General features: G+C 44.4%; 1 protein-coding gene across 1 annotated transcript in view; it reads right to left on the reverse strand.

Moving 5' to 3' along the window:
• Nucleotides 1–18,370, reverse strand: part of CCDC134 (coiled-coil domain containing 134) — a 109,527-nt gene that overhangs the window by 57,023 nt on the left and 34,134 nt on the right. The window contains exons 2-3 of the mRNA XM_082265048.1: nucleotides 15,348–15,456; nucleotides 11,342–11,463 (exon numbers count right to left, since the gene is read on the reverse strand). Of these exons, the coding sequence (XP_082121174.1) occupies nucleotides 11,342–11,463; nucleotides 15,348–15,447 (222 nt within the window). The 5' untranslated portion in view covers nucleotides 15,448–15,456. The remainder of the gene's footprint in view (nucleotides 1–11,341; nucleotides 11,464–15,347; nucleotides 15,457–18,370) is intronic.

Genomic DNA, 18,370 nt, shown 5'->3' on the forward strand with positions numbered 1-18,370 from the left:
TAGCACAAACAGGTGGGACAGTTTATGGCTAGCAGATACAGTGACCAGTGTCCCCAGCGATCACCATCAATGGGGCCAAGATCCCTTTCCCACTTCGCCCTGCAGGGAAGCAGGGAAGGATCCTGTAGGGAAGATAATAAAGTGGTGTATATTCAAGAAATGATACCTTTTTTCTCGCTGTCCCTAAAAATAGATTCCAAAAATGAAGATTCAATTAACCTCAGAGGGGTATGTCGACCCTGACTCCGGAGTGCGTGAGATAAAACGCATATATTATATAGACAATTTCCAAGTTGTGGGTATTCGGTCTGCAACTGAGCCAAAGGCTTATTTAATAGCATGGCCGCACAACTGGGAAAAATATTTAACCCCAGTCCGGATCCACCCAGGGAAGGTACCCAGCCTAGCAACCTCTCCATAGAAGCGATTATTCCACAGAGGGGTATGAGCAAAGAAGCCGGAGAGACCCAGATTCTGCTTTACCGCCTTCCAACAAAAAGGTGGGAGGTAGGACAGTGGGGAGGTAACTCAGGGAACCCCATTTCCATCAAAGAGAAGGTGTACTCCGAGGCAGTCAGTGTGAGCAAAGCCCGTTAAGTGCTGTAACTATGACGCAAAAAAGTACATTTGGGTATGAGGAAGGGCCAACCCACCCCTATCTTTAGGATATTGCAGGGTAGCAAGCTTCAACCGAGCCGCACCACCCCGCCATATAAGTGCCCGGAATTGGGAGTCTATCCGATCGAACCAGTATCTAGGTATCCACATCGGGGAGTTATGTAGGATATAGAGTAGTTGAGGAGCCTAGATCATTTTAATTAAGTTTACCTGACCTGTAACAGTAAGGGGAAGTTTACTCCAACTAGCACATTTAGCACGAAAACGGAGGAGGAGAGGTTTAAGATTCAGAGTAATATAATCTCTAGGGTTAGCAGAAACTACCACACCAAGATATCTAAGGGTGGAGACCATCTGTAGCTGAGAGACAGCAGGGGGCAGTGTCACCGGGAGGGAGTCTAGAGGAAGCAAAACCGATTTGTCCCAATTAATGGCGAAGCCAGAAAATGTGCCAAATCGTGTAATGAGGGACATGACCTCCCGCAGGGAACCCTCAAGGTCCCCCAGATAAAGTAAGGCATCATCCACAGAGGGAGATCTTATCCTCCCTATTCCCGTGGCGAAAACCCACTATAGAGGGGGTCTCTAATCATAATCGCAAGAGGTTCAATCGCCAGAGCAAACAGCAAGGGGGAGAGGGGACAGCCCTGTCTAGTACCCCAGTATAAGGAAAATAAATCAGAGAGGGACCCATTAATTCTAATGCGAGCCCTAGGCCCAATGTAGAGTAATTTAACCCAGGAAATTAACTCAGTTCCCAATCCGAACCGACCCAACACCACCCACAAATACTGCCACTCGACGCTGTCAAAAGCTTTGGCAGCGTCAAGTGAAAAAATGGCACTGCTCCCCGGATTATCAACTGGAACTTGAAGGTTTAAAAAACAGCTTACGAAGATTCAAGGACGTCGACCTGGCAGGGATAAATCCTGACTGGTCAACATGCACTAAGTTAGAGACAACTTTCGCCAATCTGTTGGCCAGCTTGACATCCGTGTTGAGTAAGGATATAGGCCTATAGGAGTCCAGGTGTATCGGGTCCTTACGAGGTCTAGGAATAACCACCACTATTGCCTCACGCATGGAATCTGGCAATTCACCTACTCTGTGGGCCTCATTCAGGGTAGTCAGCAAGGCTGGGAGGAGGGTGTCCCCGTAAGTTTTGCAGAGCTCGGCAGGGAAGCCATCAGCTCCGGGCGACTTATTATTTGACATCTGGGAGGCGGCCAGAGACAATTCCTCAACAGTCAGGGGTCTACCCAGTTCCCGCCGCTAAGACCATGAAATTTGAGGTCTCTCACAATTGACCAAGAAGTCCTCCAGGGCCGCCTCAGAAGGGCAGACCCTAGAGGAATACTGGTCTCTAAAATAAATTGGTAAATACCGACGCAACTCGGACCGGGTCCGGAACTAGCGTACCATCAGGTGCCTGAACTACTGCTATGTGCGAGGCACTCTGTTGTGCCTTGGCAATAACAGCTAGTAAATGTCCAGTATTTTCCCCTTCATTAAAGTAACGCTGTTGAATAAAAAAGCATTTATTTTCTGCAGCATTAATAGAGATCTGTTTATAAAGGGCCTGGGCCTCTAGCCAAGGCCGTTCATGTGCAGGAGTAGGGTCGGACACAAACGCCAGCTCCGCCTCTCCGGCTCTAGCAAATATCTGATTCTCCTAGTCCTTAGTCTTAGATTTAATGGCCGAAATATGAGTAATGAGAATCCCCCTAAGATGCGCCTTCAAGGTATCCCATACTACCAGAGGCGTTGCCGAGTCCTCATTATGTAAGAGGAAATCACGCAAGGCCGGAGAAATGGGATCATCAGCAGGCAGAAGAGCGAGCCAAAAGGGGCTAACCCTCCACGCCCGGGCACCAGCAGGCAGCAGCCCCCCCCCCTCCCCAATTGTACTATAAGAGGTGAATGATCGGAGATAATTCAAGGGGCATAGCGTACAGTGTGAATCATAGAGCAGGCAACAGCATTACCTAGGCAAAAGTCAATGCGAGAGAGACCCTTGTATGAGGCTGAGTAACAGGAGTAACAACGTACGTTCGGGTTCTTACTCCGCCACACATCCTGTAAGCCCAATTCCGTCAAAAGGCGGGAAAAGGGGGTAGGACCCGAGGCACTCTGAGAACCGGCACCCGTGCGGAACCTATCCAGACCCTTATCTAGTACATTGTTGAAGTCCCCCAAGACCACAACAGGTATAGTCGAGTAGGGACCCATAAATTGAGCCAAGGCTTGGAGTACCTCCGGGGGAAAATGGCGGGGGTACATAAAAATTAGCCAATACATATTGAAAATAATGTAGCTTACAAAAGAGAAAAATATATCTACCCTGGTCATCAATCTTGGAGGACAACAATTGGAAGGGTGCATTATCAGAAAGTAATATACTGACCCCCATAGAGTAAGCGGAGTGGGTGGAGTGAAACTGGGTGCTGTATCCAAGGCGACATAGCAGAGGGAGGGTTGAGGCCTGCAGGTGGGTCTCCTGCAAGCACACCACAGCAGGAGCATACCTCTTTAAAGAAGAGAACAACGCCACCCACTTCACACTATCACCCAGTCCGCGGACATTCCAGGAGACCAAAGCACAGTGACTAGCCATAGTACATGTAGACATGAGGAGCAAAGCATAAACCTAGCACAACAGAATGGAAATCAGTACGGCAAATAATACCAGAAGGAGTCAGGGAAAAGGGGACAGCAAAAGACAGATCGTCCCATGTAGCCCAAGAAGAGAGCCATAAAAGCCCAAAAAAGAGCAGGGGCAGCATACAGGCGGCAATAAAGTAGATGGTGGCAGTCTCCTCATCCAAAGAAAGGTGTAAGGCGATTGGCAGCAGCAATAAAAATCCAAACAAAATGGCAGCCAAGTGCTCACAACAGGTGAGGCAGTCAGCAAAAAAAAAAAAAAAAAACACACAGTACATAACGGACAAAAACATAGTATAATCCTTGATCATAAAAAAACAGCAAGGAAAGGGGTTATACCCCGCAGCAGATGCCCTCATAGGACAGAGAGGGGAGGGGGCCCCAACGTCTCAGCAAAAGACTTGAGGAACTTATAGTAGCCACAGTTCCGAGCAAGGCAAAGAACCCAATTGGATTCATTACTTTTCACTCTCCGCCAAAAAACAGTGGTATGTGCAGAAAGTGTTCAAGCAGCAAGGTGTAGACAGACTTCCTCCCAATATGAAGAGACAAGAAAGGCTTTCCATTAGGACGGCACAGCACGAGCCCTCTCCAGGGTGGGCTCCATTCTGTCCAGCCAGCTAGATGCAGCAATGGGGTTGTCAAAGAAATGGGTTTTATGGTTTGCAACCACCTGCAAACGGGCCAGGTATAACATGGCATAATTGACCGTGAATCTCCGCAAACTCTTCTTAACATCAGTGAATTTGGTCCTGCGTTGATGCACTTCCGCAGAGAAGTCCGGTTAAAAAGAATAAAAAGAAATGTGCGTATTATCTATCTTCATGAGGTCACCTTTAGTGCGGGCAAGGAACAGACAGGCATCTCTATCCTCATAATTAAGGAGCTTAACCAAGATTTTACCCCTTTCCTGACCAGGGCCTATTTTGCGATTCGGCACTGCGTGACTTTAACGGACAATTGCGCAGTCGTGCAACGCTGTACCCAAACGAATTTGATGTCCTTTTTTCCCCACAAACTGAGCTTTCTTTTGGTGGTATTTGATCACCTGTGCGATTTTTTGATCATGTGCTATAAACAAAAAAGTGTGTAAATTTTGCAAAAAATAATATTTTTCACATTTTTTTTATATGAAATTCCCCCCAAAAAAATGTAAAAATCAAAATTTTTTAACCCTTTTAGGCCAATTTGTTTTATGCTACATAGGTTTGTTAAAAAAAAAAAAAAAAAAAAAACGCAAAAAGCGTATTTTGATTGGTTTGCGCAAAAGTTATTGCGGTTACTAAGGGAAAGATTTTTGTCATTTTTGTTTTTAAACGAGTAATGGCGGCGATCTGCAATTTTTTTGGCGGGACTGAGACATTGCAGCGGACAGATCAGACCCTTGACTGACATTTTTGACACTTTTGGGGTGACATTACTACAGTAATCAGTGCTATACATATGCACGGTTACTGTAAAAATGACACTGGCAGTGAAGGGGTTAACTTTTTTTGAGAGGGAGGGGTTAAGTGTGTCCCTAGGGGCGTGATTCTAACTGATTGGATGTGGCTACTGGTGTAAGAAGAGAGATCAACGGTCCTACATAGCAGAACCGTATGATCTCCATTCTTACCCAGGGAAGAATGACAGGCGGCTTTGTTTACATTAGCCGCCTGCCTTTCTCCCGGAGTAACGGACCACCGGGCACACACGCGGAGGGGGGGGGGGGTCCGTGACCAAGCGTGAGCGCGCCACTGGCGGGGCGCGCACGCTCCCCAGAGCCTCCGAGGCTAGCGACGTAGCCCTATGTCACTTTGCCTGTGAGGGGCTGACCGCCGCAGTAAATAGTCGTGCGGCGGTCGGCAAGTGGTTAAACAAAAATGCGTGTGGGGGTTCACCAGGGCGTGGTGGTTTAACAGGAACTCTGTGGGCCCTTTCAATTGCAAACATATGAGAAAATGCATCTCTGCCAAAAGAGTTAAGCAGCCAGTTCTCCATAAAAGTGACAGGGTCTTTACCCTCTGCTTTTTCAGGGATGCCCACCGCCCTAATATTGTTACGGCGGAGCCTATTTTCCATATCCTCCAGGCAGGAGGAGTGTCCCGTTGTAAGAAGTTGCATATGATGCACATCCCGCTATAATGGCGTCAGGTCATCCTCTACAATTCCCAATCTATCTTCAATGGCAGCAGTACGGTCCCGCAGCTTTTGCATGTCCTGTCTCACTAGATTCACTTCCACCTTCACCCCCTAAAAGCTCAGAAGTAAGAACATGTATGGCCTTGTTGCAAGATGTAACAGCCGTAAAGATATCCCGCAATGTGGGTTCGGGGGAGTCCTCAGCTACAACATCCCGGTCTGGATCAGGCCCAGGGAGGGGAGCGGTACTCGCGGCATCCCAGGAGGCAGTAGAGGCCACATCCGCGGGCCAGGGTTCCTCCGTCTCCACAGGCAGGGCACCGGGATCCTCAGGACCAGGAGGAGGCCTGTGTGGGGTCTCCTTTGAGGAAGATTTAGCAAAGAGTTTCATCGCGGCCTCACTGGCGGAGCGGGGTGGTCGGGCGCCATCTTGGGAAGCGGGATCCGTAGGCCCTGCCCCTCCGAGACATCACCTCAGCACTGGACACACAGCCGGCAGGTAGGTACAGGCGGTAGGAGATCGGGGAGGTAAGTATATACGACGGATGGTAGCGGATACTGCAATTATCAGGATGAATGTCAAGATCAGTGGCAGAGAGAGCGCTCGGCAGGTCCGTCTACATCAGCTGCAAGCCAAGCCCCACACTTGACTTTCTTTACCCAATGTGATCGGGTGAAACCAGATGCCTCATCAGAATTGTTATTCTGCATTCAATTATTACATTTTGAGCAGCCATGCAACTTGCTTGCAACCTATCCTTCACTATATGATTAAACTTTTAGGTTTTTAGGTTATTAGAATTCCAGCTGTTATGTTCTTAGCAGCTATGTCATTTTTTTTAATGACATTTATGACATTATTATGACGACACCAGTAGTGGGCTATAACTAATTTATTTTCACCGATTGGCGGATGGTTCTCTATAAATATTCTGTTTAGCATTGCACTGTCACCCACCTGATGAAGGGCTCCTGCTTGGCTCTGAAACATCGCTATTCGCTAGGATGTGGTCGCTAAATAAAGCTTTAGACCTGTTCTGTAAATACTTGGTGTGTTGGTGACATTTCTCGCTTTGAATGTCCGATTCCCAGCCAGTGGTCACTGCAGCACCCATTTACATCTAAAACCAATTTCAGGAATGTGTGCACTGAAAATCTTGTGCTTTTACATAAAGACGTGGCTTTAGGCAGGTTTTTAACGCGGAATTTCTCGTGCCAGGAGAAAGGCATTCAGGAGAGCTTGGCAAACACCCAATGTGCATAAGGCTTTTAGGTGCATTTCAGTCCCAGTTCCAGCACAGGGAGGAATCTTAGCGGGAGTAATTAATGTCAACTTTAAGCAAGTTGCTAGCGGGCTCAAAGTAGAACTGAACTTAGTGACAGCTTGCTTTGTTATAGGGAACATATAGAAGCTTTTAATGTGCCCAGGCAGAGCGCTGTATAAATCACCTTTTTCCTATAAGGTTTCCTGAAAATAGAGCACTTTCTAGTAGGTCATGTTGCCTAGGTGCACCTAAGCCTACAGCCTTATAGCTGTAAATCTAAAGCACTACGGCTTTTGTCTCTCAGTAGATTTGGAGTTAGATTTGGTGAAGTCACTACTGTTCGATCTTTCCTGACATGGGGAAGCAAAACCCTGCCTCTAACAAGATGGCCACCTCGTGAAAGAGACGAGGTCAGTAATAGGAAAAGATAAGCTGCAGGGAAGCCACAGGTAATCCTGGTGATGAGTTCTCTGCCATCTGTAGGAACACAATCCCTACAGTGAAGCACAGAGGTGGAAACATGCTTTGGGGCTGTTTCTCTGATAAAAAAGGTACAGACTGACTTTGCTGCATTGATGGGGCCAATGGATGGGGCCATGTATTGTAAATTCTTGGATGAGAACCTTCTTCCCTCAGCCAGAAGGCTGAAGATGGGTCGTGCTTGGGTCTTCCAGCATGACAATGACCCTAAACATACCACCAAGGCAACAAAGGAGTGGCTCAAGAAGAAGCACATTGAGGTCACGGAGTGGCCTAGTCAGTCTTCATACCTTATTCCTATAGAACGATGGCTAACCCATGGCACACACGTACCACAGCTTGCATGCAGAGCCATCTCTGTGGGCACACAAGAGTCTATGGAGAGTTCAGGTTTGGTGGCGGCAAACCGCTGCAAGGTCAAGTTGCAGGAATATATCGGCACATGGCGAGCGAGTGAGTGGGCAGCCCGCAGCCTCCGTGGGGAAGGTTAACAGGACTGCGAGCCCAGGAGGGAGAGAAGAGCTTCACTGCCTCCTTGACCCTAGAAGAGGCAAGCAATGGGCGCAGGAGGTCAAGGAGGCGGTCCAAAAAAATGAGGATGGCTGGGAGGCACAGGATGCCAGGGAGCGGCTGGAACAGATCAGAGAGCACCCCCGGATCAAGAACAGAGACTGGCATGGAAGGTATCAGGCACGACCATACACAGACTACTTGCACATAAAGACTGGGATAAGGGGGCAGAGCAGGGACTGCAGATAAGCACAGAGCTAGAGGTCTCGCTCTCTCAGCTCCCCCCTCTCTCTCTCAGCCTGCCCTCCATCCCTCTGTGTCCTCTTGCCTCCCTCTCTCTCTCAAGCCCCCCTCTTGCACCCTTCTCCCTCTGTCCCCTCTCTCACAACCCTCCTCTCTCTCAACCTCCCCTCTCTTACACCCCTCTCTCTCACACACACCTCTTTCTCTCTTACACCCCCCTCTCCCACACATACCCCCCTCTCTCTCTCACACAAATATAACCCCCCCCCCCTCTCTCTCTCACACACGCATAACCCCCTCTCTCCCTCCCTCACACACACACAAATATACCCCCCCTCTCTCTCTCTCACACGCACATATAACCCCCTCTCTCTCACACGCACACACATATAACCCCCCGTCTCTCTCGCTCTCACACACACACATCAAATACCTAAATTTACTCAATGAACTGCAACTCAATTTTTAACATTTGTATTGTATTTTTTTCTGGATTTTTGGTTGATTTTCTGCCTCTATTAAAGTACACCTAATGCCCCAAATTGGTACGATACTGGCAGTTTGTAGTGTCCACTATTAATAGAGTTTACCAGGTTCAGATTCAGTTGGATCCGCTGGTGTGCTTATTGGGCGGCTTGGATAAAACGCTTTACCATCCACATATTCTTGTGGCTCTACTCGGACTTCTATACTTAGCTAAAAAGCTGATCGCTAGAGTGTGGATGTCTTCCAACCCCCCACTGGTGCGCAGTGGATCCACTCTGTCAATTCTATTCGGATATGTGAAAAACACACTTATCACAGGAAAGCTCCTCTGAAATTTGAGAACATATGGGGTTCCTGGTTGGCTTCCTCTGCAGTAGCAATTCCTCAACTTGTCTTAAATCGCTTGCTTATGTAGGTGGTGGAGTGTTTTTGGCAGCTGAAATGTTAGCAGCAATGAGCGTTTGGTTGCTTTTATGGTTTTTACTTTTTAGGTCTTATTCAATGATGTGTATGGAATGGCAATGCTGCTTTTTCTTTTTTATGGAGTTCATTTTGTACTGGAAAACATTGTATTCTGGAATCCTGTATGGTTGTGTATTTTACTTGATGCAATTTATGTACCTCTTGTGCAATGTTTTATTGCCTTATGCCATACTCAATTAAAGTTCTTTTTTCTGATAAAAAAAAAAAAAAAGTACACCTATGTAGAGCTGCACGATTAATCGTATGAAAATCGCGATCTCGATTCACCCCTCCTGACGATCTAACCCTGAAATATGCTCGATTCTTTGCATAGCTGCATAGCAGAGAACAGCTGTGGAAAAAAAAAAAAAAAAAAGCCTCCGGGCAAAAGGCTATCAGCATCTCCCAGTAACTATAAACAAAAATGATTACATTTGTATCTTTTCCTTCCCTCTGCCAGGGAGAAAGGAAGTTTAACCTCTTAAAGACTGGATCTTTTTATGACACTTGTTGCTTGCAAGTTAAAATCAGTTTTTTTTGCTAGAAAAGTACTTAGAACCCCCAAACATTTTATATATTTTTTTTTAGCAGAGACCCTACAGAATAAAATGGCGATTGTTGTAATATTTTATGTCACACTGTATTTGCGCAGCAGTCTTTCAAACGCAATTAATAGACTTTAATAAAAAAAAAAAAACGTAACAGTAAAGTTATCCCAATTTTTTTTTTGTTACACAGAGAATCGTGAGAGAATCGTGATCTTTATTCCAAGCTAAAAAATCGTGATTCTCATTTTGGCCAGAATCGTGCAGCTCTACACCTATGATAAAAATTATAGACCCTTTATTTCTTTGTAAGTGGCCAAACTTACAAAATCTGCAGGGAATCAAAAATTACTTTCCCACTATATATATTTTTTAATACACTGAATTACACATCAATATGGAGGACTCTAACTGGTTTTGCAGTTTTAAAGAAATGTACATATGTACATTACTGTACAATACCCTAAAACAAGACTGCCACCAACAAGGCATGGGGCTGACCTAGATTCCATATTGCTTGCAATGTCTCTGTGTACTTCTCCTAAAGTGGAACTTAAGGGAAAGGAGTTAAAATTGGAGGACAGGCAGGATTTTGAATGCAGAAAAGACATGCTTTGTCTCTTCTGCATTAAAACTACTTACCTGCCTGTCCGTCCTTGTACAGTACTTGCACAGGTGCAGCTCACTGTACAAATTTGGCAATGCCGAATCTGACTGAACTCATGCAAGTGCGCGGGAGTAGTGATGTCATCCCCGCCCGGTCAATGACTGCGGCCGGCGATCAGGACCCAGAAGTCGGCCGCCCAAAGAGATCAGCGGTTGGGAAAGGAGCTCAGGAAAACTGCTTCTTGGTTGCAACTACCCCCCAGACCCCCCCCCTTACTCTTACCTGAACATTCCAGCGACGAGCACGAGCCCAGAAGTTCCCGCTACTGTCAATCAAATCCAGTGACACGAGAGCAAGGGGCGGGCCGAGTCCTTTTGTCTGTGTAAATAGACTCGGGAGCACGCTTGCATGGGTGCCCCCATGGAAAGCGGCTCTCCAAGGGGGCACCCGATGAAGAGGAGCCAAAATCGACGCCAGGGCACCCCAGAAGAGGTTCGGGGCTGCTCTGTGCAAAACCCTTGCACAGAGCAGGCAAGTACAACATGTTTGTTATTAAAAAAAAAACAAACAAACCTTTACAATCACTTTAAGCACACGGACTACATTTCCTAGAATCCATGGTATGTATGTGAGCCGCTCAGGCTGCTAGGAAGGAGCCTGCCTATGCTCCAAACAGGGACAGATAAGCTCCAAACAGGGACAGATAAGCACTGAAGATCCCAGAAGCCACACATCAGAACATGACCTGCTGTGTGTAGAGTAGACAAGTGGAAGTCTCAGACTGGACCGGTCAGGCTACGCCCACCAACGAGGTTCACTCCGCCCAGTGAGCAGAGTGAAGCATGTTGGGAGCGTGGCCTAAGGGGGTCAGGGCTGAGACTGCCACTTGTTTTCACAGAACAGGTCTTTTTCTGATGTGCAGCTCCCAGGATCTTCAGCTTTCATCTGTAAATTTCCTAGAAGTTTGCTTTCTCACCCTCCCTTTAGGTTTCAGTTTTTGCAACTGTCAGGCACAGTTGATGACATATGAAATGTGACATTCTATTCGCTAGTCTTTAATACCATCTCACACCACCCCTTCTTACTTTCTGTATAAAATAGAATCATCGTTTATAAAATAGAATGTTAGTTTACACACAGAGCTCGCACTCTGTGAATCTGTGCTTGCATACGCGGAGTTCCTTTATATTTTCAGTGTCTCAACCAGGAATTTCCACAACAGGGCATATAAAATGATCAAGATTTTTGGTACAAAAGCACTATTTGGTAGGACTTTTCTTTTCATAATTTCTAGACAGATTTTAAGTATCATCAGACATTTAGTGTTTTTCGAAAATTCTCACCTTAAAAAGGCCTTTTAGCATGATATCAATAATCTTGTATTGTTGGTTGACATCATTTAGCTCAATCAGGTTATTTAGGGCATTGATCTGATCCTTTCTCTTTACCTCAAAAAGCTTCTTATCTGCAATCTGTCAAGGACTTAACTGTACACAAAAAATCTGTTTGTAAAAACTAAAAAAAAAAAAAAAAAAAAAAGACAGTTTTCTTAGAGAATGCCAGCACTGAGGACTATTGTGCTAAAAAGCTTAAAAATCAAAGGAGCAGAATTATAAAAGAAGGGTCACAGTCTATATCACCTGCATTCATAACCCCTGAAAATTTTCCACATTTTGTCAGGTTACAACCAAAAACGTAAATGTATTTTATTGGGATTTTATGTGATAGACCAACATAAAGTGGCACATATTTGTAAAGCGGAAGGAAAATTATAAATGGTTTTCAAAATTTGTTTTACAAATAAATATCTGAGAAGTGTGATGTGCATTTGTATTCAGCCCCCCTAAACTAAATACTTTAATACCTTACGCTGCAATTACAGTTGCAAGTCTTTTTTGGCATGTTTCTACCAGCTTTGCACATGTAAAGAGGGAAATGTTTGCCCGTTCTTTGCAAAATAGCTCAAGTTCTGTCAGGTAAACAGCAATTTTCAATTCTTGCCACAGATTTTCAATTGGATTTAGGTCTGGACTTTGACAGGGCCATTTAAACACATAAATATGCTTTGATCTAATCCATTCCTTTGTAGCCCTGGCTGTACAGTGGGGAAAATGTGATCCCCTACAGATTTTGTGAGTTTGCCTACTTACAAAGAAATGAAGGGTCTATAATTTTTGTCATAGGTGCATTTAAAATTATAGCGTAAAATATCAACCAAAAATCCAGAAAAAACACATAGAACAAATGCTATAAATTAAGTTGCAAATCAGTGAGTAAAATAAGTATACTGACTGTATATGTGCCTTATTGAAAAGGGGGACTCACTGTGTTTGGAGGAAGAAATATGCTGACTATGACCCTAAGAATACCATCTCTACAGCCAAGCACAGAAGTGGAAACATTATGTTTTGGGGCTGTTTCTCTGCTAAAGATACAGGCCGACTTTGTTGCATTGAGGTGCCAATGGATAGGGCCATATATTGTAAAATCTTGGATGAGAACCTTCTTCCCTCAGCCAGAACACTGAAGATGGGTCATGGAAGGGTCTTCTAGCATGGCAATGACCGAAAATATACCGCCAAGGCAATAAAGGAGTGGCTCAAGAAGAAGCACATGGAGTGGCCTAGCCAGTCTCCAGACCTTAATCCTATAGAAAATCTATGGAGGGAGCTGAACCTTCCGAGTTGCCAAGCGACAGCCAAGAGACCTTAACGATTTAGAGAAGAGTGAACCAAAATCCCTCCTGAGATGTGTGCAAGCCTAGTCACTAACTACAAGAAACGTCTTATCTCTGTGCTTGCTGACAAGGGTTTCTCCACCAAGTAATAAGTCATGTTTTGCTTGGGGATCAAATACTTATTTTTACTCACTGAACTGCATTTATTGCATTTGTATCATGTTTTTTTTTTCTGGATTTTGGTTGATATTCTATCTTTATCATTTAAAATACACCTATATTATATATAAAAAAAAATAAAAAAAAAAAATAGACCCTTAATTTCTTTGTAAGTGGGCAAACGTAAAAAATCAGCAGGGGATCAAATAATTATTTTCCCCAATGTAGGTTTAGGGCCATTGTCCTGCTGGAAGGTGAACCTCTGCCCCAGTCTCAAGTCTTTTGCAAACTCTAACAGGTTTTCTTTTATCAATTGGCCTGTATTTGGCTCCATCCATCTTCCCATCAAGCTTCCCTGTTCCTAAAGAAAAGTAGCCCCACAATATGATGCTGCCACCATCATGTTTCAAGGTGGGGATGGTGTGTTCAGGGTGATGTGCAGTGTTAGTTGCAGGACTGCAACCTATGGTTCTGGAAATATAACCCCAATCATTGTAGTTTTTTTACCCTTGCTTTATACTAATCAAATTCTGGCTTATGTGTAGGATTGTGGGTGGAAGCAAGCCTGCAGTAGCTGCCTGTCTGGTGACAACATTGTCATTTTAAATTTTATTGTAATGGTGGAGGTGTTTTCATATATAATTTTTGGATATTTTGCAATAAAGCGATTTATATTTTTGCAACCTGGTTGATTCCTTTTTGATGATTCTATTGCCTTTATTTGTATGTTGTTGCCAACCTAGAGCATCATGCCCCCCTGTACTAGAGGGTTGACGGTTCATGATTCGGTAACGGGGTTTCTTACATTTTCATATTAACCCAAACCTATTTTTAACCGAGGTAAAGCTATTGTGGCAATTTTATTTTTAGGTTTACGTAAGTCTTAGTTTTCCGCCACACATAGCGTTTTGCTTTTGGGCCAAAAAGTTACATTTCAGTCTCATCTGACCAGAGCACCTTTTCTTCCACATATTTTCTGTGTCCCCCACATGGCATCTCGCAAACTGCAAACGGGACTTCTTATGGCTTTCTTTCAACAATGGCTTTTTTCTTGCCAGACTTGTTGAGTGCACGACTAATAGTTGTCCTGTGAACAGATTCTCCCACCAGAGCTGTGGATCTCTACAGCTCCTCCAGAGTTATCATGGGCCTCTTGGCTGCTTCTCTGAATAATGCTTCCGTTGCCTGTAAGTTTAGGTGGACGGCCATGTCTTGGTAGGTTTGCAGGTGTGCCATACTCTTTCCATTTTCGGAGAATGGATTGAACAGTGCTCCGTGAGATGATCAAAGCTTGGGATATTTTTTTTTAAACTTAACCCTGCTTTAAACCTCTCCACGACTTTATTCCTGGCCTGCCTAAGGGGTATGAATACTTTTTCAAGGCAGTGTGTGTATATATCGTATTTATCGGCGTATAACACGCACTTTTTTCCCCTGAAAATATAGTGCAAACAGTGAGTGTGTGTTATACGCCAATATTTTTTTTCCAACGGGGGGGTGGATGGTCGTCGATGGGGCGGTCCTCCCCGGGTGCTACACATTGGAGGGGTGTTAGGCCGGCCTCTTCTGGCCCTGGGACAGCCCTGCCAGCGTACTCTGCAGTTAAGAAAAAATCACTGCCAGCCCTTTTTATAGATCCTTACTACAGTATATCACTGTCATTGAAAAACGCTGCCTCTAAATACCTGGTTAACTTTGTTCTTGCTGGCTGCTCTCCTTCTCCAGCTCCTCCTCCTCTGAGTGTAGCTTCAGATTGGTGGAGGAGAGCGATCACATGACCGGCCATTAAAAGTCAGAGAAGAGCAGTCACATGACCGGCCATGAAAGAACGGAGCAACTGAGGTATTTAGAGGCATCGGTTTACAACAACAGTGACACATTGTAGGAAGCATCTATGGAAAGGGGCGGTCAGTGATTTTGTTTTTACTTTAGAGTACGCTGTCAGGGCTGTCCCAGGAGACTGGGGGTCTCCTGGGAGTGCAGGGGGGCTGTGCAATGTAAAGGGGGCTTTGTAATAAAAGGGGGTATGTAGTGTGCATGGGGGGAAACTGTTCAATGTATAGGGGGGCTGTTTATGGAAAAGGGGCAGTGTACTGTTATTTTTAAATATTTAAAATGTTTTTTCCTAAAACTTCCCTCTTAAAGTGAAGGTGCGTGTTATACGATTGTGCGTGTTATACGCCGATAAATACGGTATATACACACACACACACACACACACACACACACACACACACACACAGTATATCTATCAAGAATTTGCAAGCATGTCTTTCCCTAGAAATTTTTCCTGAACTAGGAACACAGCTGAATATTACTACAGTCTGCTACTATCGGTTTATTCCCTATATGTCAGATAATTAGAACAAATCAGAGTTTCAAATAAAGCAGCTGGCTCTGTGCCAAGAAGATGCTGCATTGATTTACTAATGAACAGACTTCAATTGCTATCCAAAACGGTGCATAAAATGAATAAAAAAAACAAAACAAAAAAACAGTTAGTTAATGGATACAGATTTCAAAAGCAGTGTCTCTCTTCTGCTTGTTGGTGTCTGAGCATTCCCCCAAGGTCAGCAAAACAAAGAGAAAACTCAATATTTGGAGAGGTTCCATCACAAGGACCTGCAAAACAAGACAAAAATGTGTGCACTGAATAACTTTGTTTCTCCAGAGCGCAACCCCCCCCCCCCCTTACCAACAGCTTACACTCCGCATCACATTAGTAATGAAAAGTACACACCACACGAGATGTTTCATTGCTTTAGGAGGCAAACCCACATAGTGCGCAGCCTCTGTTCCTTTATCTTCTTTCTAGTTAGCTAGGTGCAGCTAATCCAATATTTTTCAAAAGTACATAATTAACTAATCAACATAACCACTTGTCTACCAGGGCAATTACACATTTCAAATCTGCATTTTCTGCTAATAATTTAACCCCCCCCCCCAACAATTATATACTTTCTGAAAGCAAAGGTGCTGTAGAATAAAATTGTAACAGTTTGCAATTTTTTATGTCACATAGTTCTGCATGTTTATCAAACATTTTTTGGGGAAACAAAATACACTAAATTTAACTTAAATTTTAGTACATGCATTTGCAATCTAACATACATTTTTTTGGGGGAAAAAGGTGGGGGGGGGGGGGTTCATGGAGTAAACTGATACCAAACATATCTTAAAATTGACATGATCTAATTGCATGGTACAAATAGCAACCACTCCAACTTGTAATTAGCCTTTGAAGCAAGAAGCACATAGAAGGGTGACGCATGTCAAAAAATAAAAATTCATAGCTCACTTACCAGCCAGCATGCAACACTGTCCTGTCCAACAGTTTATGTTAAAAACAAGGGTTTAGTTTGCAGACATTTGCAAATATATGTGTAAGTTGCAGGGCCACTTCATGGCAATCCAGTATACTGTAGTCCTAACTCTATTTGAGAGTCTCCAAAGTTGGAGCACATATATAATAACGGATAAATTGAGGGCAGTTATGCCTGGAGGGGGCCCGCACCAGACACCCAACAATAGCACAATGGCAGTGAAAGTATCCAGTTCGTCCCCTCACCAATTAACAAATAGCAACCACCCCAACATATACCTGGCCTAACAGCAATGAGCATATGGAAGGGCGATGCATGTAAAAAAAAACAACAAAGAAAAATTCCCAGCTCACTTACCCGGCAGCCTGCAACAAACCAAATTGTCCTGTCTAAGGACCCTTTCACACTGGGAGCCTCCATTTGACGGAATTCGTTTGCTCGGCGGGGATCATTCAGCTGTTCTCCGCTGAGCAGGTGGAGGACAGGTTGGTCTCCGCTCACTGTGCTGAGACAGACCTCTGAGTCCTGCTCTCCTTTATAGGGAGATCGGATGAAAATGCACCGCCTGTCTGTTTTCATCTTATCAGATCCTCCAGACGGATAGAAAATAGGGTCAACATCCATCTGGATTTGGCAGACAGGATCGGATAGGATATTGGTGGGTGTCAGCGGACAGGTCACTGCTGACATCCACCATTCCATAGGGGTAAAAATGGAGGGTCTGATCAGGTCTGTCTGAAAAACTGACAGGCAGACCCGATCAGAAAGCCCATGTGAAAGGGCCCTAACAGTTACTGCTTTTTTTAGTCAGTTTTTTTCATGCAGGGTCGTGTCGTCCCAGTTCAAGGCGAATGGTCACCGGATACCCATTTTTCTTAATTAAAATAGCAACCAATAATGCATTTCCCCCGATCCATGCATGGAATACTTATGCCCATGACTAAGCTCCTGGGCAGAGTGGAACGCATTGGGGGCATGGCCTGGTTGGAGCCCAGGCTGAGGCTGTCATATGCCTTCTTACAGGTTTTGAAGGAGATGTGTGACTTCCAGGGCTTTTCCCTTCTCCACACTATAAAAGGTTGTCAAGCATGAAGATATCAGATTGGTAACAGTCAAACAGTTGGGTTTCACAGTGGCACTGTTCACCATGCTCATGGGAACAAGAGCAATCTCCTCAAGAGTACTAAACTGGGAAAAGAAATAGGATTTCTGTCTTGCCTAAAAAATCCTTTTCTTTCTTCAAGTACATTACAGGACAAGGGATCTTAGTCTCATATGTAATATGCAACCTAACCAAATTTTAACAATATGAATTTCTCTCCTGAAATCTGTACCAAATACTTACAATATTTTTACAGCTCCATCCGATCTGCTTCTCTAGGAAAGATGTGCTTGTAGGACAAGTGCACCCTAGAGAGGAGAGAGCGCTGTCCTAAACGTGCAGATAAACTCAGCAGCTGCAATGTTCTCTCTCCAGTCATAGCTGCTAAGCTCATCTGCTCCGAGGAGAGCACAATGCTCGTTCACTCCTGTACTGCGAGAGGTTGCTTCCCCGCCAAGCATTTATGGAATAGTGTTCATGGAAGGCATGGGGAACATGAGTCAAACACAAGGCCTGTATGCCAAATACAGCCCACCAGGTTATTTTATACCCAGGGCTTTTTTGCAGCCGAACGTGGCAGAACTCCATTCCACCACCTCCAGTTCTTGCCCTCTGCTCACCACTGTCACTTGCAAAGACAGAAGTCTGTGTTATGAATAAAAATTAAAAAAAAGAACTTTGTCCATGGACTTTTAGGAGTGGTGCTAAAGAGTCCAACAACATATTTAAAATGTACAAAATTACAAAAATTTTAAAAAAGGACAACAAAAAACAATAATGTAGCTCAGAATAGATCATATCGTCAATGTCAACATATCAAACGTGAATATGGCATAGCACCCTTGATTTATTGAAGTGTATAATTTACAATTCAAGAAGACAATGTTCTCTACGAGTCTCATGAGCCAATGCCCACTTCTTTGGAAGACAGCCCAGATAGGATTCTCTGGATTTGTATGCATCAATGTTGACAAAGATGAAAACAGGTGTACCTTGCGCTAAGGAAGTGAATCTAAACAGTGGGCTGCAGCCCCCCTCAAATATAACCGCAGTTATATACAGAAAACTAGAAAGAGCAAGGGGTGTGGCGCTGTCAAGGTGGTTAATAAAT

This window comes from Pelophylax lessonae (assembly GCF_965119305.1).
Source record: "Pelophylax lessonae genome assembly, chromosome: 8".
Taxonomy (NCBI): domain Eukaryota; kingdom Metazoa; phylum Chordata; class Amphibia; order Anura; family Ranidae; genus Pelophylax; species Pelophylax lessonae.